The sequence below is a fragment of the Amphibalanus amphitrite genome, unplaced genomic scaffold (genome assembly GCF_019059575.1).
Source record: "Amphibalanus amphitrite isolate SeventyFive unplaced genomic scaffold, NRLGWU_Aamphi_draft 000303F_arrow, whole genome shotgun sequence".
Lineage (NCBI taxonomy): Eukaryota > Metazoa > Arthropoda > Thecostraca > Balanomorpha > Balanidae > Amphibalanus > Amphibalanus amphitrite.
Window position 1 is genome coordinate 124,678 of NW_024881798.1, and position 27,582 is coordinate 152,259.

A 27,582-nucleotide genomic window follows, 5' to 3' on the forward strand; every position below is an offset into this window, starting at 1 on the left:
AGTACCGCTCGAGCTATTGCGACGTGGGGTTCACGGAGCCAGTGCCCGGCTGCGCGCAGTGCGCGGGAAGGGAGATTTGTTTTGCCAGCTGTGACCGTGTGCTGCCGACTGTCAGCGACATTGCCTGGATTCGAGCCGTTTCGGTAAGTTTCCTCTGCAGCATCCCTGTGTGAATGAGGCGGCCCGACGACACCTCTGTTCTGGCTTTCTCCACTCGACAGTCGACGGCGACTCGCCCATAATCGATCGGGCGAGCCGGCTCTCCTCTCCCGGCTGTCTGCAGTGCTGTGGGTCAGCAGCAGCCGGCGCGGCTCTCGGAACAGACACAAAAGCGCTGCGCTGGTCCTCTACAAGCCACAGGGGTCTCGTAGCGTTACCACTTTGTGCTGTACCTATACAGGGGCGCGGGAACTACTTTCCGACTGGGGGGGGGGGGCAGTGGGCACACCATAATAGAGATTAACCTAGGGTACCCCCAAATCTAGTTTTCTCACCGGTTCTAGGCCACTTATTTTTCACCCCTCGGCTTTTTCAACAAAAAAAGAAAACATTTGCAAAAAAGTGTGGTATTCTGTCTCAAAGCTGTGGGGGCACCGCCGCCACGGCCCCAGAGTTGGGGGGGGGCAAGCTGCCCCCACTGCCCCCCCGGCTCCCGCGCCTATGTACCTATACGCGAAGTGTGTTGGTGATGCATGTGCATGTTGTCTGTTGCCTGTGCTGTGTGTGGATGTGCCCTGCAGAATTTATGCGTTATCTACATATGGACCTGAGCGAGTTTCACATGAGCGATGATCTTGTGGATTCGCTCGTGTAAGGAAGCACCAGTTCAACATGGTGAATACTGAATGCATGCGATGTTCTTGTGGATTCCTCGTGGAAGGAAGCGTCAGCTGATAGGTGTCCTGCCATCTATTCTTATTTAGATGCTAGCTCCTGTCTGGACACTTCGATTTGTTCTGTTCAAATCTATTTCAATTTTACAGCTTCGTTAAGTGTGCGTATTTTGTGCCTTCGGGCTTTGGCCCATCGAATTGCATTATATTGGAGAATATGAAGGAAAGAGTAAACATGTTTCGAGCAGACTGGATGAAATTTACAGATTAATTATTAACTTTTTCTACTCAAGATCCGTACCTTTAGGATATCGATATTTTAGGAATCATCCGATGATATAAAGACGAATTTCATGTCAATTTAATTATAAGGGTAAATCTGTTACGCACTTGGTTACAATAGGTAGTTATGTCTCGTCCATAATGTATTTTTATAGCCTTACAAGATCAGAGTACCTACATGTGCACAAAATAGTTCACGATGAATGCATAAACCGTAAACGTATCCAGAAAGGCGGTCTTGGACATCGGGGGGGGGATATGCCTCTTCCGCCAATAGTTTCTCCAAATACCAAAAACTGAGGATTTTGATTTAATATGCACTGTTGTACATATATAACAAATTTTTGTTAATTAAAGCTGTTAACTTGTATTTCTTTTCTCGAAAAAAGAGGGCGAATTTCCGTCTATTTCGGGCGCTGGGGCCTGGGGCCCCCAAGCATTTGCCCCCAAAAGCCCCCGCTCCTTGGATCCGCCAGTGGATGAATAACAATATTCCACATTAAACGTGAATTGGGACGAGTCCGCCTACCAAGACAGTGCATGTGTATTCATCGAACTAATAGCACGAATCGTTAACGATAATGCCTACATAGTTACATTTCACTCCTTACCCTTTTACTTCGTTTAGCATCTCCGAGATAGGCATTAGGCATATAATATATGTTCAGTCATTGTCATTTAATGAGCGCAATCAAGACAACTCTATAAGTCTGCAATCAGGGCTGTAAAGTAATCTTACAGCGGCAAACCCATAGAAGAATTCCAAACATGCCACATGGGCACGTCCCAGGCAGAGTATATGTCCCAGTCACATCCCACGCCCCACTCGTATACGCGGCGCCGAAGCAACGGCGAAGTTCTTTCATCGCACGATGCATTGTTGCAACAACAAAAAAATGCGTGGAATTCATATTTCAGGCACATCCCGCTTGCTGATTCGAAGACATTTATTTATTAGTTTCATGCCTGTTGAATACTGTTACGATTACGAATGGTGGGTGAAGATGAAAGCAATGGGCGTCCCAGAAGGTATACAAACATATGGTATATGCGGCACGGACGTATAAATAAACTGGACCCGCAACCACCTCCATTCAGGTGAAGCCGACAAGGCGCCATTTTACGTTGCCAAAAAACCGTGCTCTGGAAGGTCATCGAGCCAATACAATTGGAATTGTGTCTAAACGGATGATCGGATCGAGATGCTGGTGGTACCGTTCGACAGGTAATACCTTGAGGCAGGTGATGATGCATGTCACAGGTCACCCGGTGTCACATGGCGCGTGCCACGTGCCGACAAACTTACAAAGGGCAAAAATCTTTAAGCGACGCTTCAAATCAAACGAAGCGTGGCACAGGTGCCAAACTCACAGGTCACATGTCCCAGTGTTCGACCACTAACATATGGTATGCTCGGCATCAGGGGGTGCGGAATGCACGCGCTAGTGGCGAAAAACATGTTTTGAGGAGGCCTCCTCCGATTCCGGAAAACCTTGACCTAGGCACACCAAATTTGGCACACTGACACTACTGGACATGCGCTTTAAGGTGCTGTACAAATAGGCGTGCTGGGGTACACGGTGCACGTGCTGTGCACGTGCAAACCTTTTGATGTTGCACTCTGTGTCACATATGCGGGTAGGGCGGGTAGCGCTGGCAAGCTCAAAGTGCCAAATTTACACAGGCCATCCCAGAATGCATTCCAGCATAATTATTGAGCATATCCATCTCCTGGTGGACCCCAAAGGTGCGCTCTGCACGTGCAAAAAATTGTCCGCGCCGGGCGGTGGGGATGCTTTGGACATCCCATGTGGATTTACGTAAATATCTCGAAAACGGCGTTGTGTAGCGCCGCCGTTTTTGGCACACCTTTTCATACATCTTTTTCACACATGCTGCGTAACTTTCAGACAGGTCACTCAAGGTTAGGTCACCAGGTTACGTCCAAGTGGCCTTACCTTAGGAAAAGTTATAATACCCGTCATAGCTACATAGACTAAACAATCGGTTTAAAACGTGCAGCGATTGATAAGATCAACAGTATATACTTAGAGTACCTACCTCTACCTCGAAATTTCAATATCACTGACCTAGGGTTCTGTTGATTTTGCGACCTCAGACCACCAGCACGGCAAATCATTTATTTTGTCAAATTTGGGCTTCTAAACTTTTTGCTACCCAGCAACGCAAATTTGCGCCTCAATCGCTGGCCAGCGCAGCATAGCATAGGCATCTTTGTTATCTACGTTGTTTGCGCCTGCAGTAATACTGTACCGCAATAACCATTATCTTCATCTTTCACCCATAGATGGCAGTAGCAAAGCGCCTGCATCTATGCTGTGCCGCAGTCTCTTACCATACGAGCTGAGCATTGAGCATTGAGCAAGCAAGTGATATTGAAATTACGAGGTAGAGGTACTCTACGTATATACTGTTGCTCTTATCAATCGCTGCACGTTTTAAACCGATTGTTCAGTCTGTGTAGCTATGACGGGCACTATAACTTTTCCTAAGGTAAGGTCACTTGGACGTAACCTGATGACCTAACCTTGAGTGACCTAAGTCTGAAAATTACGCAGCATGTGTGGAAAAGATGCATGAAAAGGTGTGCCAAAAACGGCGGCGCTACACAACGCCGTTTTCGAGATATTTACATAAATCCACATAGTGTCCAAGCATACCCACCGCCCGGCGCGGATAATTTTTTGCACGTGCAGAGCGCACCTTTGGGGGCCACCAAGGAGATGGATATGCTCATTGCTCAATAACTATGCTGGGATGCATTCTGGGTGGCCTGTGTAAATTTGGCACTTTGAGCTTGCCAGCGCTACCCGCCCTACCCGCATATGTGACACAGAGTGCAACATCAAAAGGTTTGCACGTGCACAGCACGTGCACCGTGTACCCCAGCAAGCCTATTTGTACAGCACCTTAAAGCGCATGTCCAGTAGTGTCAGTGAGCCAAATTTGGTGTGCCTAGGTCAAGGTTTTCCGGAATCGGAGGATGCCTCCTCAAAACATGTTTTTCGCCACTAGCGCGTGCATTCCGCACCCCCTGATGCCGAGCATACCATATGTTAGTGGTCGAACACTGGGACATGTGACCTGTGAGTTTGGCACCTGTGCCGCCCTTCGTTTGATCTGAAGCGTCGCTTAAAGGTTTTTGCCCTTTGTAAGTTTGTCGGCACGTGGCACGCGCCATGTGACACCGCCGGGTGACCTGTGACATGCATCATCACCTGCCTCAAGGCATTACCCGTCGAACGGTACCACCAGCATCTCGATCCGATCATCCGTTTGGACACAATTCCACTTGTATTGGCTCGATTACCTTTCACGGCACGGTTTTTTGGCAACGTAAAATGGCGCCTTGTCGGCTTCAGTGTCTTCCATAGGAGGTCCATTGGGATTGTCAGTCCAGTTTATTTATACGTCCGTGATATGCGGTGACACTTCAAAATTGAGCATCTCTTCTGAAAGTTAGGACCTCGCTAATTGTTCTGTAAATTCAAAATAATTGAATGTAAAAATGTTATGCACACAGTCGCAGGAATACAGTTTGTTTAAAACATATTGAAGCAAGACCAGAACCCTGTTTCGTTATTACATTTTAGGTCTTCAGGAAAGGTATGCATGTTCAGAGCGAGTGTGACTGGAGGTTCAAGGCTGCGTTTTTATATAAGCCAATCGGCGCATAAATGTTTATCCGTTAGAGGTGCAGCCGGCCGGCGAGCGGACGCGGCCAGGCGGCCAGACCCGGCGTGCCGCTGATGTGAGCCAGCCAGCTGCGAGCGCCGGCCGCGCCTGGCGCGAGCTGCCCCTCGCCGCCATGATAGGGATTCGGGGGAATGTGCCCTGACCGCTGGGAACTGAGAAGTGGCCGTGCTGTCGCCATCCGGCTGCCTGACCGACGGGCGATACTTAGCGCGGCTGTCGCGCACACGCATGGTCACTCCCCTCCCCTCGCTGTGCCGACCAGGGGCGGGACCCGACGGCTGTGCCCATGTCGCAACCGTGGCCGAGATCTGGGCGATGTTTACACTACGGGCGTAATAAGGTCCTGTGGGTATTTCGATGTTCCGTCTCTGCAATCCATCAAAGTTCCGTCGGCAGCTGCTGGGAATGTGGGCTCGGCCTGGATGAGAGCTCGCCCTGAATTCGGTGTCTACAACTGTCGACGTTCAGAGCTCAGACGCGTGTTGCGAGCTCACTCTCCGTCTTTTTGTCCGTAATCCTGAGGGGCGCTTACGCTGAACAGCGCGTTCTCTGTCAGCTGGGGTGTTCCGCTCCGTCTGAGCGGTCGACATTGCCCTTGTCTGCACCTCCCGTCGGCTCTCTGGGCTCGCAGTCAGCTCGGCGGCGCGGCGGTGGGAACCGCGTCCGGCCTGACAGGTGCAGGGCGCGGCCGCTCTCAGCTGGTCTGCACACTGTGTTCACAGCTAACATACAGCGTGTTCCGGGCCCGCTGTGGACACGCCGTCCACAGTACAGCGATCATGGGGCGGTGGCCGCGACCGGCGGCTTTCCCCGGTGCTGTTCACAAGCTGCTACCGCGGCGAGTAGCAGTACTGGCTGGCGAGGAGCAGATAATTCCTGTTGGTGTGCTAGGGCTAGAACAGTCGCTGGTTGAACTGATTCCGTCACGAATTCGTAACAACAGCTGGATTTTGCACATTCGATACCCGCGGGTTGAAATGGAATGTAATTAAACCAGTTACTTGATATGTTATTTACTTGATAACTACGTCACTGTTCTTATGTTTTTCAGCAGAACCTACTCCAATTCTCCAACTTTCGATGACGTCTGCGGCTGGCTATGGCCAGACCCACGGATAATCAGCGAAACGTTAGAAGGATGTAATTTTCCAGCTGTTTTCTGCACGTTCTATTACCCGTTTTATATTTTGAAGCATTTGCTTTACACACATTTCCGTCAGTCTATGCAGTATGTAGTAGCTCTGTCCCCCGTAGGATGGTCTTCGGTCAGTATTTCAGTAGCTATCTCAGTAATGTCTGATGAAGATGACAGGTCGAAAACAAACAATTTATACCGGGAAGTGCCCTGGCCGACTCTCGTCAGTTGCTGGATCGAGTGTAACTACATAGGAGTGACTGAAGTTGACTGGATCTGACATGGGGTTGAGTCTTCACTCTGTGACTACTCTGGGACGGCCAAGAGCTGATGAATTCGACTCCTCTCCTCTGACTTAAGACCTCATGGATCCGACTCTCACTCGACTCAGCGTGGGTCGCAACCAATTCGAGTCAGACTCAGACTCGTCGTCAACCTAGCCGAGGACGGTTTGAACTGCCGCTGCTCCAGTCCAGGACGCCGCGTCTTAGCGCGCCTGATGAGATACACACCCAACGGTCAGTCTCACCCTCCGCCTGATCGGACCCGCCCGCCTGGTGCGCGGTGCGCCGGTTTTACCCCGCCTGTGCTCATCGGCCGGGCATGTGCGACACACATGGTCCACGACTCAGTCTGTCACGCCCGTCCGAACGACAGGAAGGCGCCGCTGCTCTGACAGACGCCAGCGGTTCTGACGCGTCTCCAGGAATGCGGCGACCGCGGCGCGATGGGTGCGCCGCGCGCCGACACCTGGTGCGCCGCACTCGCCGCCGATGCGTCGCGCTCCGGACACGGCCGGCTCTCGGCGGGCTGGGCCGTCTGGAGCCAATGACGTCACCGGCTCGATAGGACGGTTTATGCCGACGGCGGCAGCTGTGTTTGTGGCCGCGGTTGCTGGAAGCGCACACATCAGGTTTCGAGCTCCTTCCTGGAGTCCGGGAAGCGCCGCCGAGCTGGCGGACGGGGTGGGCGGAGTCGACCACAGCCCCGAGTGGGCTGGCAGTTTATTTTCCGACTCGAGTGTGAAGGGCGTCCGGCGGAGGGCGGGCGGACGCGCCGCTCCTGCCAGCGCCGCGGACTGAGATGACCAGAGGCGCTGATCAGCCATATGGGCGCTGCTCGGCGGAAACTCGACGCCTCTCGACTGGACGCAGTCCGTTATCTGTTACTTGTCTCTCTATTTGACCTTGTTTCTGGATAGCGGGAGTTGACAACTGACGACTACTCAGTCTGTTCGAACGTGGTGCGCCAGGGATTGGGAAGGAAGCAGCTTGTTACACGATGTGCTCTTCCACAATGATGCATCGACCTGCAGGGATGCAGCGGTGTTGTGTCTGCAGCGCCATTGGGGGGGGGGGGCGTTGCAACTGTTGACGTCATGAGGGCACGTATTTTACACCATTAACCTCGTCACCGCGTGATGGTCCAGGTGTGCCTCTGGTAAATATGATTTGTGACATCGTGGGTTACAACAGCGTTTTTCCCTGGCAAGTAGATTTAATATGGCCATTGTCGCTTTGTGTTCATCATATCTGACAGCAATCAAGATATCATACGTCCATCTGTCGATCCTTACGCGAAAAAGAAAAGCTTAACGGGCTATATATGATGACGAACTTTTCGCAATGGTTCCGCATTCTAGTCGTGTTCTGTGAAAAATACCTCGAACGCGTCAGCGTGAATTTGAAGGCCGAAAAGCCCATGCAATCGTTGTGAAGCCCTCGTCACTTCATCGGTAGAGCTAGTCTTTTAAACGGACTGACTCGCTTTATTTGCGAGTCGTTTCTTGGACGTTGAGGTGATGACTGATACAAGCCATTGACGCGCGATCCAACGCCATTCAACCATCGATGCATAACAAATAGATGTGTCCATAGCCCGCTGACTGAAGTGACAAACATGTTTGGTTGCGCTGACCGCTAACAAGGAACGCGGCCGACACATCTGCACTGAGCCCGCTCCGAGTCCGACCCGAACCCGTTAGAGCTGTGTCCTTGACCAGCGCTCAGTGGCCCGCTGCGCGACGGGCGTTGCTGTTTTCTGTTGCAAGCATCAACACGGAATTCCTGTCTGGCCCGAATCGCGTCAGCACCAGTCGTGCAATGAACACCGGTGGGCAAATCCAATCAAATTTCGCTAAGACAGCAGAAGGATTACAGCGGCAGCCACTCTTGGAAGGTAGCTGATGTGGAAAGAGCTCTAGACCGCAAAGCCCGTTTTGCGGGCCATCTGGATCTCAACTTGTCTGGTGGGACGGTGGGAACGCTACGGTCAGCTGCGGCTGTATCTGTATCAGTACCATGACAATGACGTCACGCTGTTGCGAGTAGGAACACCCGTAACGTTGCTCCGGATCGTCCTGAAGGCCCAGCGTTGTTTTGGAGCCATCGAACTGTATTCAACCGGAGCATTGCTACCTGCGTCTGCATTTTCTCGCCCGCAGGCGAACCCGATCCCCTAAAAGAAAATCTCTGGAGCAAGGAAGGTTTTGAGGGCAGTGAAAAGGTCGATGCGCAGAAGCATTTTGCTGTGAGATCTGTCGATGCTGGGCTCTCCAGATTCTCAGTTTAAAAATCCGCCATTTTTGTCCAACGTGTGTTGCATGGTTACCGAAAACAGGTGATGTTTGATTTGGCGTGAAAAATCACCTTTTTAGTTTTACAACCGTGACGTAATCGTGGTGACCAGACGGCGCGACATTCTCTTTGTTACATTTGTTATACCATTTGAGATATTTTCGGCTTTAAGAAAAACCTGAAACAAAATAACCCCCTCAAAATATCAAATTTATGGAATCAGGTACTCGGTATATTTTTTTTATTTAAAAGGAAATCTGTCGATACGATTCGGGCAGTTCGCTTTATGAAGCCAATGTAACGTCACGCCCAGCTGTTCAAGTCAGCTGTTCGATACCGCAGTTGTAACAAGTAGACGAAAGAGCAGAACGTGTGAGATGACTGATAGATGTCAGCTACTACATCCGTAAATGGCGCTTTCCAGTACTACCTATTTACCGGTGGATTCTCCCAAGTCGCTCGATTCCTGTTCATTGTCAGATCGGTCAATGGACACACTCCATTTACGTTTCACGAGTTCTGAGGTACGCTGACTGTTCGTGTGCCTCGGCACTGATATGCACAGTTAGCGTGCTACGAGCACGGGTCCGTCCTTAGCAGTGTGGGCGTCAGGACCAGCCTCTACCACTGCTACCGTCCCGCTCTGCACGCCTACATATGTAACTGCTGCCGACCTGCCCTGCACGAGTCTGTTCTACTGTCGTCCCTCCGTGGTGACATCTTCCGTTGCATCCGGGCACATGTTATTGCGCTCATTTACGACTTTAAAATGGACAAGTTCAAAAGTTCTGAATATGTTTTCGTTCAATATCATCCCAATGTATTCCACTACAACTTGATTATGATTTATGGTTCATTTTCATAGTGATATTTAACTATAAGCTATTCGTTCTCAGAGACCGTGTTTTCTCTCAGCCGGTAAACAGCGCGCCTTCACTGGAAAACTACGACTGAATGGCCGTCATCATAAACAATTGGAGCCGCGGTGTATTTTTAGTGCTGGAAAACTCATTGCATTGCTTGTCCTGGTAAAAACCACCGCCAAACCGTTATTTCACGAACGGGATAATTATAGCCGTCTAGTGGGTAGTGTTAGTGGCACACCCGGTCATTGTGTGGCGGCTCTGGCTGCCGGAAGGTGCTCACTGCTGGCGGCAGTCGATGCACCTGTGGCGCCGCCCGGCCCCGTTAGAAGGGGTCCAGTCACGGGGGGCGACCGGTCGCCGGAAGCGGAGGGGCGGGCGAGCAGGGGGACGGGTGCTTGACTCGTTTGGTGCTGGGCTCAATCATAGACCTCGCTCTGTATGGCTCAATCCACCAGCGTTGCTATCAGGGCTGGAGGACAGGTCGGTAGGGGTCGGAACTGTAGTGCTGAGTGCTGACATCGGGACAGCGCCCCCCCCCCCTACCCACGTGCTCAACCCCACCTGGATGCCTCCCGGATCGGTCGGTTGGGGGGGGGGGGCGTAACCAGGTAACGGACCGCTGCCGCTGTCTAACCGGTCGCTCGCGCTACCCGTCGGAGCCGGAAGGACACGGTGGGGTCAGTGCCGATGGTCAAACGTCGTGGTTGCCATGGTGACGCGTCTGGAATTTCCGGTCGCCGCCGTGCAGCGTTTCTGTGAACGCCGGCTGGTGTTGGTTTGGGAGCGAGTGCTAAAAACGAACAGACCGGGGTCCGGGTGCATATGGTAGGGCCGATGCCAAATACGATAAAAAGGTTCAACGGGTAAAGGTTGTAGCGATACTTTACACATTTGGGTACATCAGTTCGATGAATATCCTTTTTTATCCGTCGCCGCCCTCGCGCTTGCAAAAAACATTGTCATAGTGTGTAACGGGGCTGTATTTTGTCCGTTTTTTGGAGAGGTGGAACAGCCCAGTACAGAGAGCACACAGCATTAGCACCGCCTAAAGCAAGATAAACGAACAAGGCACAGGAGGCGTTGGGGTGGCGGCGGGCGAACAACGACTTTTTTGCTGGCTCTGCGTCGCCTGTCGCTGCGTCAACTGCGGGTGCGGCGCCGCCGCCGCGCCGGCTCAGCCGCCGCAGGTTGACAAGCGCTTAAGTTGGCGACGAACGATAAGGCCGGGGGGATCCAGGGCGTCGCAAGTCCATCTACGACACGTCGCAAGTTACGACACATGTCCCGTCGCAAGTTGTGTCGTAGCGAAAAAGGAGGGATGTTGAGGAAAGAGGGGTTTGTCGGAGGATACGACAGAACGTAGCTGCGACGAGGCTTAAATACCCACTTTACTCGAGAATTTAAAAGGCTACACGATCAGCTGATCCCGTAGTAAACGTCAGTAAGGTCGAAAACTCTATCACGCATAAAGGAACATTCGCCTTTCTGGTTTGCGAGCTTATGAGACAGCAAGGTCAAGCATGTTCTCTGATTCTGAAGCTTTGTATTAACTGGGTGACTTGTGGTTGCTAACGCTCACGTGATTTGCCATAAAATTTGGGATCGATCACAGGAGATTCGTGGCTATAGGGCATCTAGAATCGATGCTTTAGAAGAAATGAATTCCGAGAGTTTGAGGTCACAGAGAGGTAAGAAATTTGTAGATGGAGGTCACAATTGGACGTTACAGAGGTCATCTGGGACACGTCAGGTCACAGAGGTCAACTTGGGGTCATCACAGAGCTCAATTAGAGACCACGGAGGTAATCTGAGACACGTCAGGTCACAGAGGGCAACTTGGGGGCACGTCAAGTCACAGAGGTCAACCTAGGGTCAGCACAGAGCTCAATTGGAGGTCACGGAGGTCATCTGGGACACATCAAGTCACAGAGGTCAACTTGGGGTCATCACAGAGCTCAATTGAAGGTCATTGGGGCCATCTGGGACACGTCAGGTCACAGAGGTCAGCTTGGTGCCATCAGAGAGGTCACTTAGAGGTCACAGAGGTCATATGGGACACGTCAGGTCACAGAGGTCAACTAAAGGTCATCAGAGAGCTCAATTGGAGGTCATATGGGACACGTCAGGTCACAGAGGTCAGCTTGGGGTCACTAGAGAGCTCAATTGGAGGTCACGGAGGTCATCTGGGACACGTCAGGTAACAGAGGTCAACTTGGGGTCATCACAGAGCTCTATTGGAGGTCATGAGGGTCATCTGGGACACGTCAGGTCACAGAGGTTAGCTTGGGGTCATCATAGAGGTCACTTAGAGGTTACAGAGGTCATATGGGACACGCCAGGTCACCAGTGTCCCAAAATTGAGTTTTGTCTTGGGTGTCAGAGGGGAAAATTACCCACCAAAAAGAGGGGAGAGGGTGGAAAACTGCTGATTCGATTAGATCCAAAAGGAGTGAGAAATGACAAAAAGCATGCATTTTATTCTAGGGTGTAGAATGTTTGATGCTAACTGGGCATCCACACAACTGTCTTTCTATAGGTAAAAAATCTATGTTTTCTTGGTTGGGACTTGGGAGTGGAAAATTGTTCTTAAAAATGGTGGTGAGAGTGGAAAATGAATTTCATTTGGATGTCGTTTCCCACCCAAATAGACAAATTTTGGGACGTTGCAGGTCACAGAGGTCAAGTTGGGGTCATCACAGAGCTCAAATGGAGGTCATCTGGGACACGTCAGGTCACAGAGGTCAGCTTGGAGTCATCATAGAGCTCAATTGGAGGTCACGGAGGTCATCTGGGACACGTCAGGTCACAAAGGTCATGTTGGGGTCATCACATAGCTCTATTGGAGGTCATGGGGGTCATCTGGGACACGTCAGGTCACAGAGGTCAGCTTGAAGTCATCAGAGAGTTCAATAGGATGTCACGGAGGTCATCTGGGACAGGCCAGGTCAAAAAGGTCAACTTGGGGTCATCACAGAGCTCATTGGAGGTCATCGGGGTCAGCTGGGACACGTCGTTTTTGGAATTGGGAGAATATTTTGGGAGATGCCCCTTGCAACGTCCAAGACCGCCTTTCTGGATTCGCCAGTAGTTGCTGGAATGGTGTTAGGCTACTGTTAGGCTACTTCATATCCCCGAATACCCCAATAAATGTGAATATAACATACTATGCACCATTTTCAACACTCTCGCTGGCACCGATTGAGGCCTCATAGACGACCCGTCAGTTCAAGCTCTATAACTCGCGTTAGCGTCAACGGATTACAACCAAATTTTCAGGATCTAAAGTTTAAACAATTTTACACCTACCATGTAAATTTCGTGACCATGACCCGAATGACCTGTGACCTGTGACCCCTTCCTCAAGGCAAGGTCAACTTGCGACACAACTTACGACTGCTATTTCAAATTCGTAAGTTGTGTCGCAAATCAGGCTATTTGCGATAGACTTTACTACTTAAGTAACGCTACTCATCAATTGATCCCTTCAAAAACGACTTACTACACAACTTGCGACACGTCGCAGCTACGACGAGGCTTACGACGCTCTGGATCCCCCCAGCCTAAAAGTCTTTATACGCCGTTGGCGCATAAATTGCCATTTAGTGTTTCCTCTCTGTCGCTACTGTGTCCCGTGCTGCGACCCATTCCAGTTTGGCTGTTGTTGGCCGTACTCACCCATTTTTCGGTTGCGCTCCTCATCCGCCACAACCGTGGGTGAGACGACGTCGGACGAGAGAGGGAGAGAAGTAATAAAAAAAAACGAAAAAGAGACGGAAGAGACAATGTTGAGGACATTTGCGCCGTTGGGGATGGGGGGTGGGAGACGCGCCACTCGCGGCCCGCCTCTGTTGTCACCGTCGTCCCCTCTCACTGACTGACGTCTGTCCTCTCGTCTCCTCCCTCGCCCTCCCCGCCCTCGCCCCTCCCCACGGACTGCCGCTCCCCAACCCACCTCCGACCCAGCTGGTCTTCACACTCCAGAGGGGCCACTAAACTTTATTAGGGGACCCTAATACCGATTAGTGTTTCCTCTCTGTCGCTACTGTGTCCCGTGCTGCGACCCATTCCAGTTTGGCTGTTGTTGGCCGTACTCACCCATTTTTCGGTTGCGCTCCTCATCCGCCACCAAAAGCCCCAACTGGAACCGACAGGTAATGGTAGGAGATTGGCACACTCAGATTCTCCTCGTTAAGCTACCAGAAGGACTGGTTCTCGAGAGTAGAAAAAGTGCTATTTGAATGCCCGGAGGCCCATCACACAAGGCGCAGTGCTCACCCAACGAATGTCATCCTTCGCAACACTAGGGCAGTGTGAAACGTCGCCCTTCCAACACCAGGGCAGTGTGAATCGACACCCTTCGAACACCAGTGCAGCGTGAATCGACACCCTTCGCAAACACCAAGGAATTGTGTGAATCGACACCCTTCAAACACCAGGGCAGTGTGAATCGATACCCTTCAAACACCAGGGCAGTATGAATCGACACTCTTCGCAAGCACCAGGGCAGTGCGAATCGACGCCCTTTAACACCAGGGCAGTTTGAATGACACCCTTCAAACACCATGACAGTGCGAATCGATACCCTTCGCAACATCAGGGAATTGTGTGAATCGACACCCTTCAAAAAACCAGGGCATTGTGAAACGACACCCTGCAAACACCAGCGCGGAGTGAAACGACACCCTTCAAACACCAGGGCAGTGTGACTCGACATCCTTCGCAAACACCAAGGAATTGTATGAATCGACACCCCTCAAGCACCAGGGCAGTGTGAAACGACACCCTTCAAACACCAGGGCAGTGTGAATCGACCCCTTCAAACACCAGGGCAGTGTGAATAGACACCCTTCGCAAACACCAGTGCAGTGTGAATCGACACCCTTCAAACACCAAGGCAGTGTGAATCGACACCCTTCAAAACCAGGGCAGTGTCAATCGACACCCCTCAAACACCAGGGCAGCTTGACTCGATGGATCTTTTTCTTGTGCTCAACGTGAAGTCGCAAGAGTGTCTTTCGAAATGGCTAAAGCAAATGGCTGGCCAATTGCCATTTCAATGCAAGTATAGCGATAGGTATTTAGGTCATGGGCGTTGGGCATCCCGTTATACCGAGGTAAGTCTGAAGAGTTGGGAGGAGCAAACGTTACAGTGCATGCAGCATTACCTATACCTATCGATGTATCGCCATTCGTGCTATTTCAGAAACATTCTTTGGATTTCATTCTTCCCACGTCTGATGTGCGAGATTACCTACCTACCGTGTTTGTCGGGGATGCTAATCTTTTATTGTTATTTTGTCTGAAGTTCAGGGGATGGGGACGTGACGTCTATTTGTTAACTTTTTGTAGGTTAGCTACTCTTGAATGAATGGACTTAAGCTCAGTCATTCAGTTTGTGAGGGAATGTCACGATGCTGTCAGGCTACAATTAATGCACCTCGCGAATTTGACACTTTTTTAACCACGCCGTCTTTTTTAACAGTCCCTGTCGTGCATGCGAGAAAAAAAGTTCATTGTCGCTAATATGTCGCTAATATAATATGTGGAAGGCTTTTGGTGTCAATACAAATACAAATATGCTTTGTTTCGGCAAGGACTGCCTGGTTCCGGGGAGCGAGGGTGAGGAAACGTCAACGCTGAACAGGTGCCTCCTACTTTGCACTGCATTGTGCACCAAGTAATCTAATGGCAGAACGTGGCAAACGGCTTAAACTTGTAATGGTCGCTACATAAATCGCTGTCATCATTCTTTCCTATTCCGATTTCATGAGCCTCTGCAGTAACTAAGCTCAGGACTCGGGCGTCTTTATCCTCCTGTCAGTATCGGCAGGTGCCAGCTCACCCTTTCGGCTGTGATCCTGAACGTCACGCCTGGCGGCACCCCGACCGTGAGAAAATCACTGTCGGCACTGAGCGTGTCCGGCGCGCGGCGCACACCCATTTCCGCTTCCTTCGGGCCGCCGCGCCGGAGCGGAGCGGGGGAGGGGGAGACGGGCCGCGCGGACCCCTCACCGGCACAGCGAGCGGCCGCGCGACGGCAGACGGTCGCTTCCGCCGGCCGAGTGAGGGGAGGGGCGGCAGGGTTCTGTCAACTGTCAAGGTGACGGCCGCGGGAGACAGATGTCGACAGTGACGGACTGTCAAATCTGTCACGCTCGCCGGCCGATGGGTCTGTCCCCCCTTCGACAGCGGACGGCTGGGGGTGGATGAAGCGATGTCAAAACGCTACAGCCTAATTAGACGGTATGGGTCGCCTGGGCGATCACTCGTCGGCAGCCGCCGAACTTGTTTGGACTGAGCGTGCCTGGGGCGGCGATAACTCGTCCGCGGCCGGCAGACGCGCCGCCCGGGCGACGCCGAAGTGCGACTGCCGAGATGGCGCCGCTAATTAGGACGAGGGAGGACTGCCCTGGCCTGTAACCGCTCGTTGAGGCCTGGTACAGACTGTCTGCTGAGTTGAAAAGGTATATCGTCAATGAAACAATTGCTATCGATTGGGAAGATGATTTTTATTCAAGTTTTAATTAGATGATCGTTTCGATTCCACTTCCGGATAATTACCTATCCGACCCTTGCCGACTATCTCTGTTCTTTGAATCAGATATGGGAGAACCACCCTGTCGATCGGGCGGCCGGTCAGCCGTACCGGGCCGGGCCGGACCGGCGCGTCGTCCTCGACCGGTCACCGGAAGTGTGTGCTGTGTCGGCCGGCGGCCGGCGCCGACTGACGCCGAGCAGACGGGCCGGCGGCCGGCCAACTCAAACAAACACAGCCGCCGCTCTGTTTACGGTCCACCCGTCCCCGCCCCGCCTCCCCGCGGCCCCTGCCGGCCGCTCTGAGCGGAACACCTGACCTCGGACGGGTCACCGGTCAGGTCAGGTCACTGACCGGGTGTCATTGGTGGTTTCCCCATACTCGGCTTTATCTGGCAGGGTCACACGTCTTCTGAGTCCTGACTACATAGGTGGTGTCGTTCCACCGGCCACCGCCCCGGAGTTGATAACTGGGACAGCAATATCGGCTGTGTCATCTCGGAATGTGAATGTTGGCTCGAGCCTTGCTGACCTGGTGTCGCCTCGGGGTACGCCGTGAGGTCGACGGCCGTCCAGTCGGACGGGGTGTAAACATCCCGCGGTCGTGGCCCCCGCTGCTGCTCCTGCAGCGGTCCTGGTCCGGGGAGCCTCTGCCCTCGTGTCAACGGACGCGTGTGAGGGGAAGTGGGGTTAAATAGCTGACCTCTGAACAGTGAGTACTGGCTATAGGCGTTAGCTGAACAAAAGAAATTGATGCTCTCACCAATTCTGGTCATACAAGCGCATCAAAGCCTTGTGGCTGACAATTTTTGGGACCTCATACATAAGGTTTCCATATAGTGTTACAAAATTCCTCCCTTTAACACACTCATTTGTAATGCGACGATGACTTGCGAAACTCATAATCACCGAATTTCAGACGTAGTCAAGCCTGGGAGAAACATGCCTTCATGGTTGTCGGAAGCCAGCTGTGGACAAGAACGGCCTGTAGTTGGCACCTGCTGCCCCCAGCCGGCTCGTTTTTGGCCGCGGCCAATGAATGGTGGGTGCGCCCGGCGCTACTGGGAATATTCGCACGGCGGTACGCATATGTCCGACGATCCTGCGCTGAGGTCATGCCCCGGGCGTGACCGGCGCCACCTCTGGTCCGGCCGACCGGAAACTGGGGTCAGACACCGACCTGACCCCGGCGGTCCGTGTACAGTATGTCTAAAAAGAATGTACCGTCGCCACTACGTGGCGCTGGTGTCGCGAGCCGGTAGTTGGCTGAATCCGCACCAGACCACACATTCCCAAGCGCTAGGTGACAGCTGCGCAGCGGCCGGTAGTAGCGTAAGCCCGAACCTTCGTGACACGACCCCGGGGGGGGGGGGGAGAGGGAGCGGGAGCGGGCGGGGCAGCGCGTGTAGGGAGGGGTGCTCCGGCAAGCTGGCAGTTGTCGCGGCCAAAGGTCAAGGGGTCACACACCAAGCGAACGGACGCTGTTGTGGGTTCGTGGGGATCATAAACTTGTGTGTGGTAGGGGCGTCTTGCGATGCTCGGGTGATACGCCAGGTCTAAGCCAAAGGATTCAGGGGAGAGCTGAAGAAAACACCTGGTCAACTACGGCGAATAATGGTGCTGAAAAATGGAAAGTATGGGTCAATGCAAGCCTTCATGACTATAAACAACTTTTCTGAGGACGCGAAGGCCAGCATTGAATAACGATATCCGGATCGAAATTAGCAATGATTTATAATTACATGCCGAACTAATAGCGCTGCAAAACCCTCCTAGTAAATTGTCAAGTCTGATTATACCCACTTGAATTAAACTATCCTAATTAAAATTGTTAATTAACTTTTTAACCGAGGTCATCAAAGGTCAATGACCTGACCTGACTTTTCGGTGACCTTGACACCCACCCTAATGCGTGGAAGCAACATCACATCCCATGTTTGAACGCTTAAAACCACGAAAAGACTGCAAACGCGCCGCTAATGCGAGCCGACATACGCCGAATCGCGATTCCGGCCAAATATGGTCTCGAAAAGTAGGTCACAGGTCACAGGTCATTAAGGTCAGGGTCATGACAATTTCAAGGTGGGTGTAAAATTGATTAACGCGAGGGTACTGAAAGTTTCGTCGCGATCGGTCGCTTTTTACGCGAGTTATTCGCGAAAAACCGAGGGAGGGGGTCCGTACGACCCCCCCCCCCTATACGGGCGAGTGTTAAGTTGATCTCACCCGAAGAAAAAGTATACCATTCGACACGCCTGAGCTAGACAAACACGATGCTGCTAAAATCGTGGATCTGCGATCATTTTTAGCGGAGTTATTTACCAAAAACCGAACCTGTGCCTTGGGCCACTTGACCTGACCTCCGAAGTCATCGGCTGACCCTGGTCCTTAAATTGGAGACTAATCGCTGCATTTCGTAACGACGCACACGATCGTTTCTTTCGTGAGGCTCTAGCTCAATTAGGGGCGATTCGGCGAAGGGGGTTGTTTCCTCACTTCCAATCCCCAACGCCCCCTCGGTATTCAGAAAACCTGAAGGTCCGGTGAGGGTTAAAACGTTGCTCCTGAACGAGGAAGATGTAAAAGTCAAAGCTTTATAGACGTCCTGTAAAAGTGGCCATAATAATAAATTCGTTAGAAATAAGCTGCTTTTTAAACGACTTCCTCATATAAAATCGGGTGCTGGGACCAATCTTATAAACGTTTTAGAATGGACAGGGCGTCACTGGCTAAAGTTTGGGTGCAGAAAACGGCTATTACCTAAATGCAAAATGGTTTTCATGCATTTCAGTCAATTGTATATTGTCGGTCCCAGTGGCCGAGCTAAAAAAAAAATCGGTAGTGTTTTGCATCTTTTACGCCCTAAGAAACTACACCATTTATCGAAGTGGGCGGGCTTATTTGAATGGGAGGGCACATTATGCACGAATCGTGTGCTTTCGTTTGTTTTGGTCTGTATTTTACCACATCCACTGCTGGTATCACTATTAATATTATCTAATGCCGTGAATACGACAGCATTCCATTTATAAGATTGGGCCAATGGAGTCGCGCCCGCGAGCTCGGTTTTCCGCTGGGCCGCTACAGGCCAGGAAGTCGGTCTTCGCCTGAGGGCAGGACAAAGGTCAGCAAGGGAGCGCGGGGTCAGCCAGGTATCGCCCAGTGCCGAGCGGATGCCGCTCCCTCCCCTCTCTTCCCCTCTTCTCCCCTCCCCACCTCGGTATAGATGGGGAGGGACCGAACTGCCAATGACATGCGAGCGGTCAAGGCCGCTCGCGCGGCAGCGACCCTGGCGGCCGGCTGCCGCAACTGGGATTCAGCCAAGTTACCGATTCGCCTCCTGTGGGAGAGCCAAACCAGGGGACATACTTTTTAGATATACTGTACACCGGACGGTGACCCCCGCGCAGACAGAGGCACCGGCGGCGGTGCGCTCGATGTGTCAAACATGTCCGCTCTGGGTATTAGCTGTCAGAAAATAAGGACTGGCTGTCTGTCTCGTCAAATGAATGAAAAGTGATTCACTGCGTTGCGCCAGCGCAATATCCATTCATTTGGACACTCTACATCTTTGATATTTTCAATTAATAACGATTTCTTGCCTGGTTTTGGTCAATAGTTGATAGTTGATCGACACGTCAAATCATTTAGCGGCAAACGCCCATCTGTGGGAGCCCGGGTGAATCCATACCGGCTGGTTACTAGTAGGTACCCAGCGGGACTGAGCACCACCGCTCTGAAGGCCACTGTCCGTGGGCGCGGAAAGCGCCCATCCGTCCCGATACGCGACCTTCCTTTGTCGCGGCGCATATTGTCAGTGCACGCCGCTGTGTGTCTGTGTGCGCGCTCCAGTGAGAGTGAGAGGGCGGTGAGCGGAACTGTGAGTGGTGATAAGTTCAGGAGCGGTGAGAAGGCTGTGTGGGAGGTGTGAATTCCGAGGCTGATCTCTGTCTCTCCAGTGTGTGAGAACGCTGCGGTGAACAGGCGACGCTCCCTTCAGGCGCCCCTCGCCGTCACCGTCTGAAGGAAAGGTCTGACATGGTACCGGCTCTCGGTGACGGACGGCTCTGTTGAACGGTGCTAAAATTGGCCGCGCCGATGGCAAACTTCTGTGAAACGTTATATAACTTCTAAAACTGGTCATGGCCGCGTGGGTAGTGCAGCATAAATTAGCAACGTACCCCAACTTAGTATATGTGTCGTGTCTGCCTATATTTCCGTCTCGTCTAAAACAAGCGACGCTGATTACTAATTCTGTCCTTCCTTACTAATTCTATTTTCTTAATTCCAGGGAACTTGCTTAGAATAGTCGGTCCATTGCTCAGGGGCTCACATCGGTTAAAATATTACCGCTGTAGCCGAATTTGTGCAGCACATAGTTATTCGTATTTGTCGGTAATTGGAATTGCGTGCTTCTTCATGTTCCACATGGAATGTCGCTTGCGCCGCTCTGGAAAGTGTCATCACCTCTTTATTCTGGTGGAGTTACTTTCCTTCACTTTCGAAGAAACTGCCCCATCAAAGAAACACTCGCTCATCTTGCCCCTTTGAAGCGAGATATCTTATCTGAGGGATTGCGTCTCGCCTGCTGTTGGGCCGCGCCCCACGAGGGTGTCTCCTGCCCTCTCTAAGGAGACGCCCCACCTCAGGGTGTTTCCCGTATAGTGTCCGGCGCGGTAGCCAGCCTCCGCCCAGAACAACGGCTTTAGGCGCGGCGGCAGCGGCAGCGCTCGCTCCACCCTACCGAGTGGACTTTCGGGCGGACGCTCGCTCATAAGGTGGCTGGTTCATCTTGTAGCATGTATTGCAGCTAGCTTTGTACCCACACCTGGCCCGTTCCGACCTTTGAGAGGCGGGCGGTCAGCTGGTTATCGTTCAGGTAAACGGAGTCGGTCACTGGCTGGTAGACGGAAACCGCTGACTGAGCTATGACCGGTGTCAGCGCTGGTTGCACACAGCTGGCCGCTCAATGATCGATTGAAATCGCTGACCACAGACCGCACTGTTCGCTGACCAGTGACCATTGACTCCTCTAACCATTGATCATTGATCATTGACTATTGGTCATTGACTTCACTGACCAATAGATAGCCGTTGATCACTGAACATTGGTCGTGGTGGCTATCCCGAAACAAAAGGTTCAGCAACGGACCAAATCAGCCACGAATGACAGGATCCGCAGTAGCAGTGTGATATCCGCGCCGCACCTCTAGCCAATCTCTGAGTGAAACTATCAGTGTATTTATGAATAGAATGAAGTTCTGCACACTCCCGGGGGTAGGCGAGCATGCAGGCTGATTCCATGACACGATCACATCGGATCTGCTCGTTTTAATTGGACGGATTGCCTTAGTGCTGTCATCTCACGTTAGCAATAAGGCATGCAATGGCTTTACCTCACGCTATTGCTGTATTTGAACTTGTTAATATAATGTCAGGACAGGTAACTGAAAAAAGTACTCCAGGAGCTTATCACGTATCCAAATCACAATTGCAGAGATGTTAATGTCACACGCAAAAGAAGGTCGGTCATTGTGGTATAGCGACTGGCGATGGTTTGCCTGAGGTTCGTTCTTACCTTGAAAAGGCTCGGCTTTGACGGACGGTGCCGCGACCGGTCCTAAATTTGAGCCCATAACCGGTTACCACGTGTATACGTTTTGGTTTTTTGGTGGTTGCTGATTCTGATTTAGTTCGTGGTAATCTGGGCCATCCACTGAAGGTCGTACAAGTTCTTATAATGTACTCGTAGAGCTTGTGCACTGTGTTTTATTGGACTCAGGAACTTAAGAAATACCACTTACGTCAGAAAGATAGAAGAAAGACATGTGCAATGGAACATGCATTCTTAAGATCGTTTGATTTCCTTTGTAGATTAGATATCTTAGCATTTTTTACTCGTTCAACATCGTTTGATCAGTTTCATCAAAAGATGTTTTCAGTTGTAGTATTCTGTCTTAGCATTCTTTCAGAAAGCTCAGCACTGTAATGCTTGCGGTTCTGCTACTATGCTAATAAGGGTTGGTAAAATCTAAGAGTTCCATTGTATGGTGTTAGCTGTTACTGCCTTATGTTTTATCATTGTCACTGACTTACACGACGCCATCTCATCAGGCTATCGCCAAGGACTGCATGTTCTGGCAGACACAAGTGGTGAGGAGCGAGTATTTCCAGCCTACTACCTACTATCATTCAGCCATTCCCCACTCCATATGAGCCCGGTCATATGGGTCCAGTCATGCAACACATTCAACTGGACCCACACCCACAGCCTGACCAGTTGCCACATTAACCCTCACAGTCGACGGCATGTGGGTCCGCCTCTACAGTCTCGCCCGTATGAGTCCATAACATGGCCGTAAGGGCTCATACAACCCGGCTGTACGGACCCACATCCACTAACTCAGTCACTCAAGCGGGCCCACAGCCGGCCGGTCCGTTCGGGTACGACGCATGCCCGGCTGCGCTGGCAACGATGGGGGGAGAGGGGCAGGGTAAAGTGGGCGGCCCTGACGGCTTATTGTGGTGCTGCCAGGCTCGTGTGGCCAATGGCATTGTCATTGGCGAATGGCGGGCCGGCCGGACGCGGCGTCGGCTGGCGGCGCGGCCGGCTGTCCTGTGACCTCTGACGGGTGTCAGATGACCCCTGTGACCTCTGGCAGGTGTCAGATGACCCCTGTCAATAGTGTCCCTAGTCCGTCAATATCTGACGACCAGCGGCAGGATCTCGTAGGTGCCTTACATTACGAACTGCGCTCTCCGGATCATGAGGACCGCCGACTTTCGGGCTCGCCCGTCTTCCGTAGGTACCATCGTCTGTGCGGGATGATTGCATTAGGAACTGCCGTCTCCGGACCATAAGGACCGCGCTGGCTCCCGGACCGCCATCTCGGGCGCCGGGTGACCGGGTCCGCCCCGGTCCCCGTGGCGGTGATTAGGGTCCGCTGACGGCCGGCCGACTGCCAGTACCGCTCCACTTCCTGTTGTTGTGGTCGACCCCTGACCCCCGACTGACCTCTGACCCGGTGTCAGCTACCGGCCGCTCAGATATGGGATACTCGGGTGGGTGCGAGCGAACCGAGCCGCACAGCTACCGCGGTCAATTGCTGAAACTATTAGCCAGAGGTGTTGAGTGGTCAGGATGTCCTGCCTGGTTACATAAGAGGCTAGATTTGGTGACGATTGTCCAATGGGACTTGAATTGTCAATGAAGCACGTGGTGTTTTGATGGACCTTACGTCCCTATTGACCTCAGCCAAACAGAAAGCATTTATGGAAGCTCATCCTCTCAGCCATCACTAACAAAACAAGCTCATTTTAATGATTTTACATCTTCAAAACGGTTCCATCCCAGAGAACCGTGACGGTAATACTCTGTTCGCCAGGTCCCCGGGCACCGTCCTGCCGCGTTGCCCGCGGGCCTGTCGCCCCCGGTCGCCGCACATGTTTGTTTGTTTGATGTGCGTCGGATCAAACGGTGCGACGGCCCCACCCGACTGTATGTTTGCTGCCACGGCGGCGGCGAGCGTTCATCTTGGCCCTGGCACCGTTCGACCCGAACCGACACGGAGCGAGGTCCGAGCTAGCCGGCCCGAACCGACCACTGCACTGTGACCGCAGTCCGCCGCACCCAGGCTGCAAAACACAGCGAGTGGCTCGGCCGGCCGCGGGGCCGTCTGGTCGCGGAAATCACCCAGACGCCGGCTTGTGGTCTGATCCGGGATATGTGCGCCGTGTAGCTGCTATTTTGGTCCGCGTCCCGAGTAAATCCCTAATCCCCCGAGTGGCTGGTGCATGCCGAGTGTTATCCGCTCCCCATTCAGAGCGGTGTTTTGCCGGCCGGCCGGCCGGGCAGGCCTGTTCAGTGTGCGACCGTCGTCCTGTTTTGACGCCCTCCGCGGCCGCTGCACCGCCCACCGGAAACAGTGACAGGGACCGGTTTTGTGCGCGCCTGTCTGTCTGTCTGTCTGTCTGTCTGTCTGTGTCACTGTTTGTCCCGTTTCCGCTCGTGTGTCAGTGTGCGTGCTGTGCTGCTCGTTGCCAGGCACTCGGGTTGATGTAGCGATAGGGCCCCAGACGAGACCCGGAAGATTTGTTTGGACGCCTGGAAATGTTTGCAGGGATCACGTTTTCGAAATGTTGGCCGAACACAAACTGAACTATCCAGTTTCCGTTGTATATTTGTAATGTATGACCTTTCAATCAAAGATTTGGCCGTAGCGGCGGAGAAACGGCGCAGTATCGGGAGGGCGGCGACCAGCCGGCGTCGCGCTCCGTTATCACCCGGCAGGGCTCGTCACTGACGGCTGCCTGTCTCTCTGTTTCAGTCGGTGAGGGCGATGTGACTCCATGGCGCTCCATGGCCGCACAGTGGACCCGTCCTCGGCGCCGCCGGCCGTCCACAGGCGCGCTCAGTCGGCGTCGCCGCCGACACCGGCCGTCTCCCTCGACCGGCCGCGGCCAGGCGCCGAGCGAGCTACCAACCTCTACTCTCTGGCGCCGCGCGTCGTCCAACGACGCGACCACGAGGCGACCCCATCGCGCGGCCGACCGGGAGCGTCCCAGCGCAGCCAGCATGGACAGAGGGGTGTGTCGAGCAGGGCGGACAGCGCGGAAAAGGCGTCGGCCGCCAAGGCCCGTCTGCGAGAGCCCGGCACGGAGAAAAGGCCGGTTCGCGAGCAGCCCGGGCCGTTGAAGAAGCCCAGCCGCGCGGAGTCGAGTGCGGGTGGTGATTCTGGCTCGGAGCCGACCGAGGACTCGATTGTGTGCGTCGTGTGCGGCCGCTGTCGGTGTGAGGCGTGTCGCACGCCGCGTCCGCTGCCGCAGCGGCTCCTCTGCGGACGCACCTGTCTCCTCTCTGCCGACACGTGCGTCGACTTCGCCTCGTGCATGTGCTGTGTGAAGGCGGCCGCCTACCACTGCGCGGCGTCTGACAGTGGCTCGGCGGCCGCCGACCGGCCGTGCTCGTGCACGCCGGCCGGTGCCGGCTGCTGTCTGCGCTGGACCACTCTGCTGCTGCTGACCGCGCTGGTGCCATGTCTGGCCTGTTATTGGCCTCTGCGAGCCGCCGCCCGGCTGGCGCAGGCCTGCTATGGCCGTGGTGAAGGCTGCACGTGTCCACGGCCGCCGGAGCCCGGTCCGCCGGCCGGTCCGGTGCCGCGCCGAGCCGACCGACCCGCCGTGGCCGATCCACCGCGGCTGTGTGCGCGACGCGACAGTGGTTAGGAGGGTGACAGGGCACCGGTCTGAACAGTGCTACTGCGCGACAGCCGAGGGCGCCGGCCGGCCCGGCCGAGTTGTTATTTATTTTGTAAGATCTGGAAGTCGTTTTCAGATAATTTATTGCCAAGGAGGCGCGTTGCGCACGCGTGCGTCGCTGCTAGTCACATTGGCGCCTGCATGGCACGGGTAGCGCGCGGTCCGGGCTGCCCGGCGAGGCGGGAGGGCTACGACAGGTCAGAAGAACCACGGTCGCCAGAGCCGGCCGAGGCGGGCCGAGCGGCGGCGCCGTGGCGCATTTATTTGCACGGGCTTGCATGAGAGGAGTCATGTCGTTTATTTTTATCAGCGTCTTGATTATCCACGATTCCAACTGGTCGTGCCTGCGGGCGGGAGGCTGGCCGCGGCGCCCCTCCCTGACCCCGTCACCCGGCGCCTGCCTTCGCAGTGACCCCCGTGACCCCGGGGCCGACTTCCGGCCGCTGCGGTCGGCGGAAGGGTGGCGGGCGGTGGGGAGGGGGAGGGCCGCGGTTGGACGGCCAGTGGCGCGCTGCGACGGGCAGTGGCGCCGCCTCGAGCTGCTATCTAGTCGTTGTGTTTCTGTTGAGCCGGTGAATTATGCTGTTACACAGAGCTGTTCGTTGTCAAATGAACCAGAATTCTATATAGAAGTGACATGTGATCAATACAGGACGATATTGACTGTCGTGTTTTGATGGTAAACATCGGGATATGTGGAAGGCTTAACCCGCGCCCCGTAGGGGGGGGGGGCCGAAACGGCCCCCCCTGTCCTTTTCGGTCGATATCTCCTAAACGGCTGGAGATATCGCCACCAAACTTTCAGGACCCCTCCGGGCATCAATTTTACACATTGTGACCAAAATTTTTTCCAGAGGCTGTGATAGGTTGGCCACAAATGACGTCAGAGTGACGTCATGTTCTGTCATTTTCGACCGAAAAAAGACCTTCGCGAGAAGACCTGTCAGGCCTACAGCTTTGAAGATACAGAAAAATGATCACGACATAAAAGGTGTAGAATTGACAGGGCTACAAAACTGCTATCTCGGATTTTTGAAATTTTTGAGTTTTGATCCCCAAAAATCAACAAAGCATTTTTTTGGATATATTAGCCAAAAAATCCAAAAAGTTTTTTGAGTTTCGAAAAAAACCGGAATATATGTGATAGTACCTACCGTCTTCTATCTACATACCAAATTTCAGATCGATACCTCGTTTTTTGGCCAAGTTATAGCGAAAAAAACTGTTCAAAAATGATGACGTCAAATTTTCAAACTCAATTTTTGGCAATTCTAGAACTCGTAGAGCAAAACAAAGACCACCATTAGACTCCCCGTGACGAGCTGCATCGAATGGATACCCATTTTATGCAAAAATATCAACTTTGAAATTTGACCTAATTTGACCTGACCTTGACCTGACCTTCACCAAAATGTGACCTAGGCTGGCCCCAAAGGCTGCCTAACCCACATAATCGCATTTGTCATGTAAAATGGACCATAAAACATGTATCACACGACACATTCATATTGTGACCCCCGGTGACCTGACCTCGCTGTGACCTGACCTGGTATCAGTGATCTCAGATAGCAAAGTATGTGTTTGACGAACAATATACCATCGATGGTTTTCAATAAATTACCAATTTACTCGATTTCACAGCACATTTCTTGAATTGCCTGTGAACGGTGAAAATCTGACCTTTGACCTGACCTGTGACGTCATCGGTTTGACCTAGGTCAATGAAATTTGGTCACAAGGTAGTTCCCGGGTAGGGCTATCAAACGCCGTTTGAATTTTGAAAATCGGCCGGTAACTTTCCGAGATCTTAGGGGGGGGGCCGAAACGGCCCCCCCCCCCCCCTACGGGTGGTAGGGTCCGCCGGTAGCCCTACGGGGCGCGGGTTAATCGCATTCCAAGTGAAATCGTCAGTTTCACGTCGTAGTCGAATGAACTTAAATATAGTTATCAATTAAAGTAATTGAACGCAAATGAATGAATGAATTTGTAACCTTTGTCGAGGATTACTCTCGAAATCCCCAACGTTGTCCTGTTGCATCTGTCATACCCTAGCTAGCGCAGGATCCCGTCTATTTATTTCGGTCGGGTCGTTCCGTCGCCCCATTCCTGCCTGTCCCCTCTCGTCGGCCCCTCGCGAGCCGGCGGGGGCGGGGAGCACTTGTCGCGCCCCGCTGCTTCTCGACAGGATGCGTCTCGTGAGAAAAGCGCTCGGGCTCCTGGTCGAGGGGCAGGTGGCGCCGCCCCCGCCCCCGCCCCCGCCCGGCGCCGGATGCCGCCGCGCGAACCGGACGCGCCCGTTTCCGGCCGAAAGCCGAGAGTCGTGAGAAACGCGGCGGCGCGTACGGCGGCCGGCGGCGCGCGCAAAAATAGACGGCGGCGGC

At 53.1% G+C, this 27,582-nt stretch overlaps 1 protein-coding gene across 1 annotated transcript; it reads left to right on the forward strand.

Moving 5' to 3' along the window:
- LOC122387912 (protein sprouty-like) lies at positions 1 to 25,865 on the forward strand. The gene is made up of 2 exons (XM_043378563.1): positions 1 to 143; positions 24,271 to 25,865. The coding sequence occupies exon 2, from the start codon at positions 24,293 to 24,295 to the stop codon at positions 25,166 to 25,168; it is 876 nt and encodes a 291-aa protein (XP_043234498.1). The 5' UTR covers positions 1 to 143; positions 24,271 to 24,292; the 3' UTR covers positions 25,169 to 25,865.
- The last annotated feature ends 1,717 nt before the right edge of the window (positions 25,866 to 27,582 follow it).

Coding starts and splice junctions, on each gene's coding strand:
- LOC122387912 (XM_043378563.1), top strand. CDS start 24,293: ATGGCGCTCCATGGCCGCACAGTGGACCCGTCCTCGGCGCCGCCGGCC.